The 15,251-nt window shown below is 39.2% G+C and overlaps 1 protein-coding gene across 3 annotated transcripts in view; it reads left to right on the top strand.

Moving 5' to 3' along the window:
* Nucleotides 1-1,690: 1,690 nt before the first annotated feature.
* LOC149224626 (putative serine/threonine protein kinase IRE4) overlaps nt 1,691-15,251 on the top strand; it is a 472,510-nt gene continuing 458,949 nt past the window's right edge. The window contains exon 1 of one of the 3 annotated variants that reach the window (XR_016249525.1): nt 1,691-2,358. Coding sequence is in view for 2 of the 3 variants with exons in the window: in XM_089386195.1 (XP_089242321.1) it covers nt 2,079-2,358 (280 nt within the window). In the remaining variant the exon portion in view is untranslated. The remainder of the gene's footprint in view (nt 2,359-15,251) is intronic. The other 2 variants (XM_089386195.1, XM_089386193.1) reach the window with 2 other exon arrangements.

Genomic DNA, 15,251 nt, shown 5'->3' with positions numbered 1-15,251 from the left:
CTAGACTAATTCTATTAATTTATATATCAACAAGCTTGAGGAGTGGTTAAATTCGCAAGGGGCTGATGGTATCTATTTGTGCAAGTTTGTTATAAGGCTTCTTTTGTATGCAGATGACCTTATTATGATTGCTAAATTGGCTCTTGGTTTGCAAGAGCACTTACCATCCCTTGAGCATTTTTGTGGAAGTGTGGGGATGCAAGTCAATATCAGCAAAACGAAAGTAGTGGTCTTCTCTAAGAAAATAAAACATAACCAACATAAGTTCTACTTTGAAGGCAACATTCTGGAAGAAGCTGCGGATTACAAATACCCCGAGATTAACTTCAACACAAATCTAAGCTGGAATGGTTGTACAAAGAAAAGAACTTTGGGGGGTTGGAAAGCATTTTATGCTTTTCAAAATAGGTGTAGAGAGGCAGAGTTATGGGACTGGAAGACCACTCAAACTCTTTTTGGGCTTCTAGTGATTCCGGTGATTCTCTATGGTTGTGAACTGTGGGCTAGCAGTACCTCCGACATGCAGTGGAGACAAATTGAGAAAATTCAGAAGCATTTGATTACAAACAAATTTAAGATTAAAAGTGTAGTTCCTTATGATATCTTGTTAAGTGAAACATGGATTGCTGCTATTGAAGCAATTGTTATGGTGTGAGTCATAATGTATTTAAAAAAAATGAGCAAATGGAAGAGGGTAGATGGCCTAAGGTTGTCTTTAATGATAGATTGTGCAAGAGCAACAAAACTTGGATGCAACAAAATAACAAATGGTTTAGTGAATGGGGTATTTGCTTGAATGCGTGTCCCATAAACAACAAAGAGATAAAAGCTTTTGTTATGGAAAGGTTCCACAAACGTACTTGGGATAAGGAGCTAGGAAGAAAGAAAAATTACTATATTGAAGTGTTTAATCCCACTCATAATCATCAACCAAAAGCATACATAGAGGCCAATATCTCTTGGAAAGCCAAAATTCTTATTGCTTAGTTAAGGACTAATTCTCATTAACTTCGTTGTGAAACAGGGTGCTGGAAAAGGCCAAAGGAGGTGCGGGAGGAAAGGGTATGCATTTTTTGTTCTTCCGGAAAAGTGGAAACACAAAAACATTTCATTTTAGAATGTGAGGCTTTCAAAGACAACAGGGAAAGTTATGTAGATATGCTGGCAGCGAACTCTTGGGATAATCTATTTCGAGGGGTTTGTTGAGAAGCTGGGAGCATTCACAGAAAAAAGGGCCAAATACATCAAGCAAATGAAGAAGCAATCTGTCCCATAGGTTATCTTTAGCCTCGTAGACATTAAAATAATTTCTTCTTCTTCACATTCGTTCTTTACTCTTAACTTCATTAACTTGAATTAGAAAAAAATCAATGTTTTCATTGTTTCTTATTAGAAAAAAATCAATGTTTTCATTGTTTCTTATTAGTGTTATTTGACTTGATATCTTTTATATATATAAAAAATATAAAAAATTTATTTATTTTGAAATTTATATTTTGTTAAATAAATAAATATATTTACCAATTACAACCCAACACAGCTCTATAAAATTTAAATAATTTATTTATTTTGAAATTTATATTTTGTTAAATAAATAAATATATTTACCCATTACAACCCAACACAGCTCTATATTCTTAATCCGAAACCTTCTTAGTAGAAAATCCAGCAGAACCGATTCTGTCAAAAAGGAAGGGCTGGACAAGCAAATTATCATTCGTTGACTTTGGAGAAAACACTGACTAGAAAACACTCTTCAGAACTTACCCATCAAATTCGAACACGGCATTATGCGGAAAGATAATAATCATGGATTTTGCATTCGAATTTATTGTGTGGAGAATCTTGCAAACAGCAAATTTGGCGTTGAGGAGGTAGCCGATAGCGATTTTTGGAGGCAAAACTAATAAAGGTGGCTGAGATAAAGGATGACATGTATAGGAGATTATTCGAGGGTCCCAGCTATAGGCTGCGTCAAAGCTAAGAGGGAAGCAGGTAAGTGGAGTTCCAGATGAAGGAGCAATGTTTTGAGGGCTTCGACGCTAGCAATCTTTATTCTCTGAACACCTGGTCTCATAATGGCGAAGAAGAGCATTTCTTGTGAAGACATGCCTATTCCATACGGGCTTAATCCGATTAAGACGCGGTCCGAGCCTTTGAGAGATGAAAAACAATCTGCCGACTCGAAAGGCCGCAAATATTTAAATTTGAGGTCGAGAGATAGACTTCCGTCGGTATCTTCCATTTTCAGAAGTCTGCAGCTGTCAACTGTGTCGGAGAAGTCAGTTGCTGAAGGCCCAAGCTTAATACAAACTTCTCTTCCAAGGACTGGCGGTGTAACAAGTCCTACAAGACCAGGTATGCAAAACTGCGTCTATAAAAAATGCTTTATTTAACAGAAGTTTGAAATTCCGATATTTTCGGACTCTCCGTATTGGTCCATAGTCACTCCCGGCTAATGGATTAGGGGCCAGTTCTCAATTATTATTTTATAAATTTTCATGCCTCAGTACACGTCTGTACGAACAAAGAGGATTAAACGAGGCTTCGACATACCTATATCTTCAATTAAGTTACATTAAATTTTTGAAGTCGCCTGTAATATCTTTGAAGCACATCGTCTGCTACATCAATGAAAATAAAATAGCTAATAAAATTAAAGCGGATGAAATGAGGATTGTCAAATACCTATCATTCCATTCCATTCCATATATCCGCAGCGAAATTGTTTAAATTTTTGTAAGTGCCCGTAAAATCGTTAAAGCAGGTCATCAGCCACATAAACAAAAGGGAAATAGAGAATAATGTTAAAGCGGATTAGATGGACTTGGCACATATCTTCAGCTAAATCACATATAAATTTTAAAATCAATTGTGCAAAATCTTAAGGGAGGTTGTTTTCTAGTAAAACTTATTTTATTTTCAATTTATTTGATCATAAAAGCAACTTGTTAAATAAAAAAATAATTATATGTTTCTTCATTATTAAGGTACTTTATACTAAAGTTGAGTTCAGGGAACACCTATCATGATCACGATCAGAAATACAGGTTTTCCTAAATTTAACTTTCATTTATCTTAACTACTATTGCATACATGAAAACATCTTGTGTGATGAAATTTCGCATAACTTAAAACAGCAGTAGGAAATATACTCAAGTTTGGCTAAATTCTGAGTTCCTTACGGAGGATATTTTAATTTTAAAATGGCATCTAAAATTTTTAAGGTAAGTTGTTAGGCACAATAAGGGAGGGAAAATAGTAAGTACAAACAAGCTTAATCAATCTAATATGATTTGGTTAACTCCCTTAGTTGCATGTTCTTCAAGGGAACTTTTAGCAAGAACCTTAACTTAATTGCAAGAAACTCAATTATTTTATTTAACTAGAAGTAATAGTATGGACAAAGAAGCATGGCATCATTTCATTCCCGGCATGCATCAGAATTGGAGTCCTACCTTTTGAAAGGTATAAGATGACTTTATTCATCTGTTGAGTTAAATTTTAATATTAGTTAATTTTTTTTATTTATAAACCTATTATTAACCTTATAAATATTATATTTTGTGCTGGATGTGCAATGTTACCTCCCAAACCTGCACTCAAAGTGATAAAGCCCTGAGACACAATTGCAGCCTGAGGGGAACTCGGGGGGTTTGTCTAATGTCACCACAAGACCACCTTCTTTCTCTCCAGGCTGGCCCTCCTCCAGCAAAAAGGGGGAATCCCTAAGTAAAGTGTAAAATAAACTTTTGATTAAATGGGACGGTGGACCAAGACAAGTGCCATTCTATTTGGCCAAAATGAAGTCAAAGTCTAGATTGAAGAGGGTCCAAAATGTAAATGAAATGAGGCGTGACCATGTTGTTACAAATATGCTATAATCAACCATGTGGACTGCTTTAAAGTGCAGAAATTAAGATGAGGGGCCTGCCAAAGGTGTGTCTCTTCAACCAGCAAAAAAAGGGTAGTAAATTTGTATTTAATCATGAACAACAAAAGATAGCAGCAGTCCCTCAAACATAGAAATGGCAGCAGAAAAAACTTATGAATTGATCAATAACAAAACATCAAGAAGAAGGAAGATTTCACCTCAACCTTTTCCCTTTTTCTGGAGCATAACTACCCTTAAATATAGTCCCTTACAACAGATTTTACAGACACAGTTCCAGCGATCAAATTCAGCCCTATGAGATGAGAAACGGGGAACCTTACATTGAATAAGCCCCTTAACTTCTTCCGCCTGACAGATTTTTGACTAGGCTTGAAGGGGATGTCCTTCCAAATCCAACCATGCTCAACAAATGAGAGGGCTTCTCTTTATATAGAATTTTAGCTCAACCTCTCTTACAATAAAATAAGAATAAGTGAATCCTAGATCCACATTCTCTCCTAGAAAAATGTTAAATTATACGTCATAAATGCTCTTCAAGGCAGGTCACTCTTTAAAAACAATGCATTATGCATGAACACGGGTTTGAATGAGTCCTTATGTCACTTGTTAGTCTCCTAGGCAAAACACTTCCTTATATAATGACAAATGCTTCTTTGACCATGTGTGAGGGTTTCCTAGTGCCATTCATCTTCTTTTCTTTCAAATGCTCCTTAAGATAACATCCTTATGAGCGCTCCCCATAAAATAATAGTAAGGACCATGTCAAGGTGTTAGCTTTCAGGTTACTTGAAAAGTGTCTACACCATGTTTGGCAATGCTTCATGAGATTTGCAGTACATGATGTATGATTAGACATGTGAGATGGTTCGTGATGGATTTGCACATTAGATATGACTTACTCAATGGTTGCTTGACCTCAATGTTAAAATTTGGGTACTAGAGGACAAGTGGTTCCCTATGGCTTTGATCTTTGGCCTAGGGAAAAGTGTCCAAATTTTTTTTTTACTTTCCTCCTAAAGTGACTTTATAAGTTGTAAAGTCAATTTAATTTAAAAGTGATTTTATAAGTGGTAAAGTTACATTCTAATTTAAAAGTGACTTTATAAGTGGTAAAGTTACATTCTAATTTAAAGGTGACTTTATTAAAGTCAATGAAGAATTAGAAAGTGAAAAAGTGACTATGGAAATAAAATGCTAAGTGGGTCTTTATTTAAATGGGTGAGTTAAAAAATAGAAAGTGAGAATTAGATGCACATTTATTCTCATCCCTAGATCTAAGTGAATTTCAGCCATTAGATCTTAGGGTAACCCAAAAGGTCATTTAGAGAATAAAAGGAGAAGAGAAGAGGAAAATATTAATTCATTTTTTCATGAGCATTTGAGAGAAAGAGAAGAGAGAGCAAGGAGAAAATTTCTGAGCAGTGAGGAAGTGAAGGAGAGCAACAAGAAGACATTTCAGCAAATCTGAGTAGCAACATTTATTGGCATGCATCCCAAGGCAAAACCGTACAGTAGGAGAAAGGCACAGATATTGAGGAAGAGGGACAACAACAAGGGCACGATTGTCAAGGCAGCCGTACTACTGAAATCCGTACAGTCCATACAATAAGTTGTGGGCATGTTTTTCGAGGCAGGTTGTACAACATTTAATGCTGTTTTTATGTTGGAAAAATTCTATTTTGGCTGTTTGCTGATTGGCACCATTTTCAAGGCGGAGTGCAAGCATGAAAATCGAGATAAGTTGTAATTTGTGGTTGTTGGAATTTTTACTATGTGTTTCAGTTTCTCTGTAAAAGCATTTTCAAAAATAAAGAAGAGCTCTCAAATTGGTTTTCCCCAAGAGTTGTAGGGGGTTTTTCAAGGGTCACATTGACAAAAAATCAGTGTTATTTTCTGTGTGGCTGTCATAATTTTGCTGTGTTTTATTTCTGCAATTTCAACAGTGGTGAAATCTCTAAATTTGTTTTTTCAGAAAAATATTGTTATTTCTAGATTTTAGAATTTTTATCATGCTGGGATTTAAAATTAAGTGCATGGAGTGATAAGGAAAACTGATAACCGCAGTGGGGGTTGAAATTTCTTCATGGTATTAGAGCTTGGTTGGCTGAAAAGTGTAGTTTGGGACAACAAAGAGAAAATTATAGCAAACTAATTTCTACACAGAAAACAGAAACCTTTACCACAGATTTGAAAATTTCAGTTTGGTAGGACAGTGAAACATGTCTTTGGGTTTGAGATTTGAAGACATGTTGGATGGGCAGAACAACTACAGTGCATGAAAGGAGAGAATCCAGAGCATCTTTGAGGAATCAGAAGTCTGGGGCATTATGGTAAAAACACACAGAACCCAATAGCAGTACCTGTTGACCCTGTACAGTTGGCAGAGTTTAACAAAAAATTGCTAAGGCAAAAATATTGATTCTAGAAGGAATCAAAGATCATGTCATTTTTCATGTGAGAGGAAAGACTTATGCACATGAGATGTGGACAACCTTGACCAGTTTTTACCAGAGCTAAAATGAAAACAGAAAAATGGTCCTAAAGGAGAAACTGAAGGCCATTGAAATGGCTAAGACTGACAATGCTACAACATACCTCACAAAAATCACTTTAGTGAGAGATGAGTTGGCAGCTGCAGGTGAGATCATTGCACCCACTGAGTTGGTGAGGATTGTTTTGAATGGTCTTCCCAAGACTTGGGAGAATTTTGTGGATAGCATTGTTGCACAGGAAAACCTTTCCAATTGGGAGAGGTTGTGGGATGATTGCATTCAGAATGAGATCAGAAAGAACCATCTTGGGGCAGCCAAACAAGTGGAGGAGGATGACAATGTGGCATTGTTAGCAAAAGGCAAGAAGGGCAGAGCAAAGAAGAAAGCTTCCAACAGTGGAGACAAAGGCAAAGGTAAAGGCAAGCAACAGAACAAGGAGAATGACTATTCCAAAGTCAAATGTTGGAATTGTCAAAAGTTGGGACACTATGTTGTTGTGTGTTCGGAGAAGAAGAACAAGAAAGAGAAAGACAAACCCATGGCATCTTTTGCAGAGATAGAGAGCTTTGATCGGGATTTTGGGTTCATAGCTAGGCCACTAGTGCAGGATCACCTGCCATATAGGTTCAGAGGGAGTGTGCATTCCTAGCTACTAACAAAGCATCTTCTAGCATTTGGTATGTTGACAGTGGCGCTTCCCGCCACATGACAAGAGTCAGAGAGTACTTCTCAGAGCTTTCAGAGGGATACTGATATGGAGATAGTACTTGGTGATGAAAACATTGTTAGAGCAGTCGGTGTGGGGACATTGACATTTGATAGGGGACCCAAACCTCCCTTGAAAGTGTCATATGTTTTATATGTGCCTGGAATGAAGAAGAACCTGATATCCGTCTCAACACTTGAGGACAGAGGGTATGATGTGTTGTTCAGGAGAGGGCAGGTGCTTATATATCCTAGGGGAACTCTAGCTTCTTCAGCTAGAGAGATTGGTGTGTGCCATGCCAAGGTGTACAAGTTATCATTCCAGCCCTTGATGGCATTGAGTAGCAGCACCCGAGATAGGACCGACAACAGATCTAGTAGTTCAAAGTTGTGTGAGATTTGGCACCGTAGGATGGGGCACATGTATCATGGGGCCTTGAGTACATTGCGGGAGATCACCACTGGTGTGCCAGATTTCAGTTCTGATCACCTTGATGTATGCAGAGGATGTGCTATGGGGAAGCTTTCCAGATCCCCTTTTCCCAGCAATGACAGCAGAGCGACTGGGATCCTTGAATTGATTCATACCGATGTGAGTGGTCGGATGTCTCATGTATCCTTGACTGGCTATGAGTACTATGTTTTATTCATTGATGACCACTCTAGGAAGACTTGGATTTATTTCTTGAAGACCAAGAGTGAGGTCTTCAAACGGTTTCAAGAGTTCAAAGCTCTTGTGGAGACCTAGATAGGTAGGAAGATCAAGGTCTTCAGGTCAGACAATGGAGGGGAGCATACCCTTGGTGAATTTGTTGATTTTTGTGTTGAGACAGACATTAGGAAGGAGTTCACAGTGCCTTACAACTCCCAATAGAATGGGGTTGCAGAGAGGAAGAACAGATCCATTGCAGGGGCTGCCAAAGCCATGTTTCATGATCAGGGGTTACCTTTATTTTTGTGGGTAGAGGCCTGCAACACTGTTGTGTACTTGTAGAATAGGAGTCCACATTGTGCCTTGTGGAATGTGACTCCGGAGTAGGCTTTTTCTGGGAAGAAGCCTGATGTTGAGCACTTTCGTATCTTTGGGTGCCTTACATATTCCTATGTCCCCAAGGAGAACAGGACCAAGCTAGAGCCCACTGCAGATAAGGGCATCTTTGTGGGTTATAGCGAGACCTAGAAAGCTTATCGGATTTATATTCCCGCACAGAGGAAAGTGGTTGTCAAGCAGGATGTGAAGTTCGAGGAGGAGAGAGCTTTAAGGAGGTCACGGGAGTTAGAGTATCTAGAGTCACCAGACTTTCAGGAGCAGCTGAGTCAGTCACAAGGATCCAGTGGTCAGGGATCAGGAGGTACATCGATTACAGTGTTAGGTCCATCACGGAGCAGTGGTTCTCAGAGTTAGGTGGGTGGTTCTTTGGGCAGCATGCAGGGTAGTCCGCAGAGCAGTTGATAGGGTAGTCCACTAATGGACAGTTCGCACGGTACTTCCGCATCTACAGGCACAGATTCAGGCATGAGGTCAGTTAGCTAGCCTTTAGGAGTTCACGCTTCTGATGATGATGAGGATTCTTTCCCTCCGGTGGGAGAAGTATGCTCAGGGAAGAGGAAGCCCAAGTGGCTTCAAGATACCTTGCGTGAGGCCACATCAGTTGCTGGGCCAAAGAGACAGGTTAGAGAGAGTAAACCACTTGAGTGGTTCTGTAGTTACATGGCATTGGTAACAAGCATTATTGACTCTGAGCCTTCTAGTTATGAGGAGGCAGCCAACCAATAGGTCTGGAGAGAGGAGTATTCTTCTAGTATGAAGAACGATGTGTAAGAGGTAGTGTCGAGGCCTGAAGGTAAATTAGTTGTTACTTCCAGATGGCTTTACAAGATAAAGCATGCTGCAAATGGCAACATTGAGAAGTTCAAGGCTCGATTTGTGGCGAGAGGGTTCTCACAAGTAGAGGGAGTTGACTATGAGGAGACCTTCACTCTCGTAGTTCGGTATACATCTATTCGCTCCATTATATCGATTGCAGCAGAGATGGGTTGGAAGATCCACTAGATGGATGTGAAGACCACATTTCTCAATGGCTTCATTTAGGAGGAGGTTTATATTGAGCAATCGCAAGGCTTTGAGGTGCATGGGAAGGAGTCCCATGTATGTAGATTGAAAAAGGCACTTTATGGTCTGAAGCAAGCTCCCAAGGCTTGGTACTCGAGGACCGATACATACTTGTAGTAGTTCTTTCACAAAGAGTGAGGCTGATGCGAACCTATACTTCATTGTGGTGGGTGAGGAGCCTCTCATTCTGGTGTTGTACGTTGATGACTTGATCATCACTGGTGCAAAGAGACTCATTGAGGGCTGTAAGAGAGATTTTGCTTCAGAGTTTGAGATGAAGGATATCGGCTTGATGCATTATTTTCTGGGATTGGAGGTGTGGCAGAAGGAGGAGCATTTCTTCCTGGGACAAGGGAAGTAAATTGTGGATATTCTTAGCAGATTTCACATGGAAGATTGCAAATCCATGTCTACACCTATGATCACTAACTAGAAGAAGCTTCACGCTTCTGCTTCCGAGTTGGTGGATCCTACTCTATACAGACAACTGATTGGTTGTTTGATGTATTTGGTCAACACTCGACCAGATATATGTTTTGCAGTTAACACTATGAGCCAGTTAACACTATACGATATATGTTTTGCAGGGCACAAGTTTCGAGGCAGATTTGGGCATGAATTTTGTGGCACCTGTACAATGGAAATTTGTACGGTCTGTATATCAAGTTCTGGGCATGTTTTTTGAGGCAGGCCGTACAACATTTAATGTTGTTTTTATTGTTGGAAAATTTCTTTCTTGGCTGTTTGCTGAGTGGCACAATTTTCGAGGTGGAGTGTAAGCACAAAAATCGAGATAAGTTGTAATTTGTGGTTGCTGGAATTTTTACTGTGTATTTTAGTTTCTCTGTAAAAGCATTTTCAGAAATAAAGAAGAGCTCTCAAACTGGTTTTCCCCAAGAGTTGTAGGGGGTTTTTCCAGGGTCACATTGACAAAAAATCACTGTGTTATTTTCTATGTGTGGCTGTCATAATTTTGCTGTGTTTTATTTCTGCGATTTCGGTAGTTGTGAAATCTCTAAATTTGTGTTTTCAGAAAAAATATTCTCATTTCCAGATTTTAGAATTTTTATCATGCTTGGATTTAAAACTAAATGCATGGAGTGATAAGGAAAACTGATAACCGGAGTGGGGGTTGAAATTTCTTCACTCAATTGGGTGATTGCTTAGATTATTCCATAGGGCATTGGAATTCTCCTCACAGCTTGGATGACTTCTTCATGATGGCCATATGGAGATGGTTGCTTGCTCGGAGAATAACTTACTTAGGAGGAGGAGGAGCATTGTGCATCTTGTAGGAGGGCATCATGCCCTAAATAATAAGGGGTAGCTTAGTTATCTGTATGGAGGCTTGGAGTTGGCTTGGGGATGCCTAGGTTTCAACAATTTTCATGTAGCGGGAGTGTATCTAGTGGAGTATGTGGCTTATGAGTGATGGAGTATGTTTGCGCTTGTGGCAAAGGTCTATGGACACATCTTGTCTAGTTATGTCACCTTGGAGCTTTTGTTGTGTACAACATCACCTTGGTGCTTGAGATGTGTACTCGTGGAATGTAGTGCTCCACATTTATGAGCCTACATGTGACTATTGAAAGGCAATTGACCCATCTATGTATTGTTGGCCTCTCTCAGCTCTCATGCATATAGAGAAAGGAGACGGTCCTCCACTTATCATTCTTGTTCATTCTTCTTTAGAAATGTGACCAAGAGGGGCACACTTGTCTTCCTCTCTCTCTTGGATCTTCTCTTGTACTTGACCTCTCTCTTGGGAGTTACTAGGGTTTCTTGATCTTCATGGAGCATCTTGAAGTCTAGGTTTAGGGTTTCACCTCTTGGAGATTTGAGAATTAGGGTTTTGAGTATAGTTTAAAAAATTGGTCGGTTTGAACTGGTAACCGGTCAAATCGGCCAATCAACAACCTTTAGCGAATAACCTTGTAGAAAGATCTAGTCTAGGGACTGGTTGGTACTAGTTAGGTACCAATTGGTTAAGGCCAACCGATTTTTCTCCAAATCAGGTCAGTCTGATCTCACATGTATGGAACTCTGGGACCTATAATGGCAAATTTTTAGGTGGTTTTCGAGGAAACTAGGGGTTGTTGTCCTCCAAAAACAACCCCCTTTGGCCATAAAACTAACTCTATTCCTCCTAAACCCCAAATAAAAAAACCTCCTAAACCCTAAATCAAAAAACCTAACTCAGCACCAACAATGCTGACAATAAATGGTAAATTGTAATGTTAAATTCTTCAAGTAAATTGACGTTCCTTTATCTCTCCCTTTTATTCCTTTTACTTAAATTTTTAACATTACCATTAATTGTTTCAGGATGTTTGAGAGTGGTTCCAACCTAATCGAACTGCGTACGGAGAAAGTAGAATTTCATATCCCACTCAAAATTCAATAGACTTAAACAATTTTTAGGATTGGTAGGATTTTGACATTTTCATTGAATTCTATCATGTATGAGGGTATGAGATTAACATTTAATCAAGAGCATGAAGCCCTTTATGTACCTTGATGTTGGTGGTATTGATTGTTGAACTCCTTTGCCATGGCCTTAACAAAAATGTACCCTTCACTCTGATCAGGTGCTCATGTCCTAAGTGTCGTAAAATGCTCAAAATTTAAAGTGCTTAGAACTGGTTCAAAGTTGAATGTCTGGAAAGTGCTCGTCTTCCCGGTTCCGGCGCCGCAAACGGTTCAAAAAACGGTCGCCGTATGAGGAAGTTATGGCAAAAAGAAGAATTTGTCCATAACATTAGAAATTTTAATTTTTCAAAAAAAAAATAAAAAAAGGAATATTCCGCCGGGCACGAAATCCGAGGCAACCACCAAACATTAAATGTAACTGCAGTTAAGTTGGCGGAATTTTGGCAGGAGCGCCAAATTTGGCGGACCCGCCATAATTGGCGGAGCTATCTAGAGTTAACTAAAGTTAGCTGGAGTTTTTCTAGGGGCAAACTGGAGAAACTTTAAATGGCCATAACTTTGGCTAGGAAAGTCGGTTTTGGACGAATTTTTTTTTGATTTTGGTTATTTTCGACCTTCTGAAGCCATTGGTACAGGTCTTACAGCCATCTGAGGTCATTTTGCAGAGGTTTTGGAGCTGTGAAAGTTCTAGGAGCCACTAGGGCCCAGTTTTGTGAAGACTGTATAGGGTTGCAGGTATCCATTGGAGGTGATCCAATAGTCAATCCTGAAGGATTCAAGTGTTCTAAATCCATTTTTGCCATCTATTTCACTTGTAGATGCTTCTATTCAGCTGTATTTTCAATTTGAGCATTTAATAAAAACAAGGACAAGCCCGGTTGGGAGCTTTGGACCCAGCAGACGTAGCCCCGGAGGGGGTGAACTGCTTTATCAACTTCTTTTGCATTTGTGGTTGATTTCTTTTGCAGAACAAATTCATTTTAATGTGTTAAACAGTAAAAGCAAATAACTCTGCTATGCTTAAATGGGTCATGAACAACTTAAAATTTCATGTGTTTTCTTTCTGCAAGACATGGAAATCTTTTAAACATGTTTAATTCTGAATTGAATACCTTGCAAACAAATTTCAAGTAGTTTCAAATTCAGATCAAGTTGGTATCGGAGCTTAGGGTTTTGTGCAAAGATCTTCTAACTGTCTTGCAAAGTATTGATGCTTACCAGGTTGAAAATTAAAAGAGGGGAAGGACAGTTGACTAGAGAACGAGAGAATCCTCAGTCAAGGAAGGCTAGAGAGCCATCACCTCCACCTTCAATTTCACCCTCAAGAGTCTCAGCAGAAGCTTCAAGAATGTCTGCACATGAAGGAGAAATTCCTACAGAGATAGATCCAAGAGAAGAAGAAAGAGTCTTCAGAAAGGCTTTCTTGGACCTCACTGAAATGGTGAGGATATTGTACCAAGAAAGAAATGAGAAATTGGCTGGAGAAGGGTCCAAACATCCACATGAAGGAGAGGGCTCTTCAGGAGGTAAGAAGGATGATGATCATTCCAAGAAAGGACATGGAGGAAATGTTGATCCACCACCCCCATCTTCACCTTCTTCCTCTTCATCTTCGTCTTCTTCTGTCCATAAGCATAGATCCTCTGGAAAAAGTCCTTTTTTGAAGCTTGATGTAAAATTCGAATTACCTATGTTTAATGGTGAAGTGAATGCAGAAAAGCTTGACAACTGGATTAGGCAGTTGGAAGTTTACTTGAGGATCCAAAATATGCATGATGATGCCACAAAGATTCAGTTGGCTTCTTTGAGAATGGATGGAGTAGCACTGGTCTGGTGGGAGGTCAAGACTAAAGAGGAGATCAAAAAATTTGGTAAGGTTACCTTAACATGGCCTGAATTTCTGTTAGCCATTAGAAAACAATTTTATCCTCTTGCTCACATGCAGAAAGCCATTATGAATTGGCAAAATTTCAGACAACTTAAGGGTCAGAGTGTCCAAGACTACACCCAAGAATTCAGGAGAAGAGCTCTCTTGTTAGGGGTAGATTTACAGACCCAAGAAACCTTGCTGAAATACATCGGTGGCTTGCATAGCTACCTTAGACACACCATCTTGATGTTTAACCCTACTAGCCTGGACGAGGTTTGTGTCCAAGCTACCCATTTAGAGGCAAGGGGAAAAAACACATTTGAAGAGGGTAGAAACAAGCCCCCCAAGGGGAAAAACAAAGAGAAAACCTCCAAGGGAAAGGGCAAAAAGAATGCATCTATCAAACAGGAGAGTGAGAAAGTGATCTGTAAACACTGTTCTAAACCAGGCCATGAGGAGAAAAACTGTTGGAAATTATATCCTGAAAAAAGACCTCAATTTAACCAATCCAAAGGGAAACAGAAAACTGCTGCTACTACATCTACACCACAAGATTTAGGGGAAGATTCAGGTAATGAAACCAAAATTGCAGCCATGGGTTTGAAAAACTTGAAGGGAAAAGAAATTAAAACTCAAGCCAGCACTAGTACCTCAAACTGCCATGTACAAGCTCCTAATGAGGAAGAAAGAATTGAACTGTTTCATGTGAGGGTGATTTCAAAACATACTAAAATTGACACACTTTTTGATAGTGGGTCACAAGCAAACCTTATATCAGAGGACTTGGTCAAGCAGCTTAAACTTGAGACCGTTCCACATCCGAAGCCATATCCACTTGGATGGATTTGCAATGATGCAAATTTACAAGTTTCAAGAAAGTACACATTGCGCTTTGCAATTACTGCACATTTTATTGACACAGTTGAACTTGATGTGGTACCTTTTGATATAGCAGGAATTGTTTTGGGAAGTCCTTACTTGTTTGACAGGAAAGCTATATTTCATCGCCATGAAAACAAATATCATCTGTTCAAAGATGGCAAGGAGTTCATTGTTAGAGCTCATCGCAAGAAGACAAATATAGCGATGGTGAATGCAGGACAGGTAAAAAGGCTGGTCAATTCAAGTAAGAATTTTGTTCTTCTTATGATTAAGCCCAAGGTTGATGTGAATCATGAGTCATTTGACAATTGTGATCCAAAACTTAAATCAGATCTGTATGATGCATATCATGAGATGTTTCAGGAGCCAACAGGTTTGCCTCCTAAGAGGGAGATTCAACATGAAATCCATTTGCATCCAGATTGTCCTATTCCAAACATAGGCAATTACCGCATGTCTATTATGGAGAATGCTGAAATAAAGAAGCAAATCAAGGACTTGTTGGACAAGGGTTTCATAAGGCCAAGTACTTCGCCATGTGGGTCACCGATTGTATTGATTCCAAAGAAAGATGGCACTTGGCATATGTGTGTTGATTTCAGGGCCTTGAACAAGATAACGGTAAAGAATCGTTACCCACTCCCAAGGATAGATGACTTGCTAGACCAGCTGAAAGATACTCGATATTTCACTAAGCTAGACTTGCGCAGTGGATATCATCAAGTAAGAATTGAAGAAAGTGACATTTGGAAGACAACCTTTAAAACCAAACAAGGACTCTTTGAGTGGCTTGTGATGCCGTTTAGTTTGTGCAATGCACCTGCAACTTTCATGCGGGTAATGGATGATGTCTTGCGTCCTTTT

This window comes from Pinus tabuliformis, chromosome Q (genome assembly GCF_031772625.1).
Source record: "Pinus tabuliformis cultivar Carrire ecotype Pingquan chromosome Q, CPIR1, whole genome shotgun sequence".
Classification (NCBI taxonomy): Eukaryota; Viridiplantae; Streptophyta; class Pinopsida; order Pinales; family Pinaceae; genus Pinus; species Pinus tabuliformis.
This window is presented reverse-complemented; position numbering and strand designations above follow the sequence as displayed.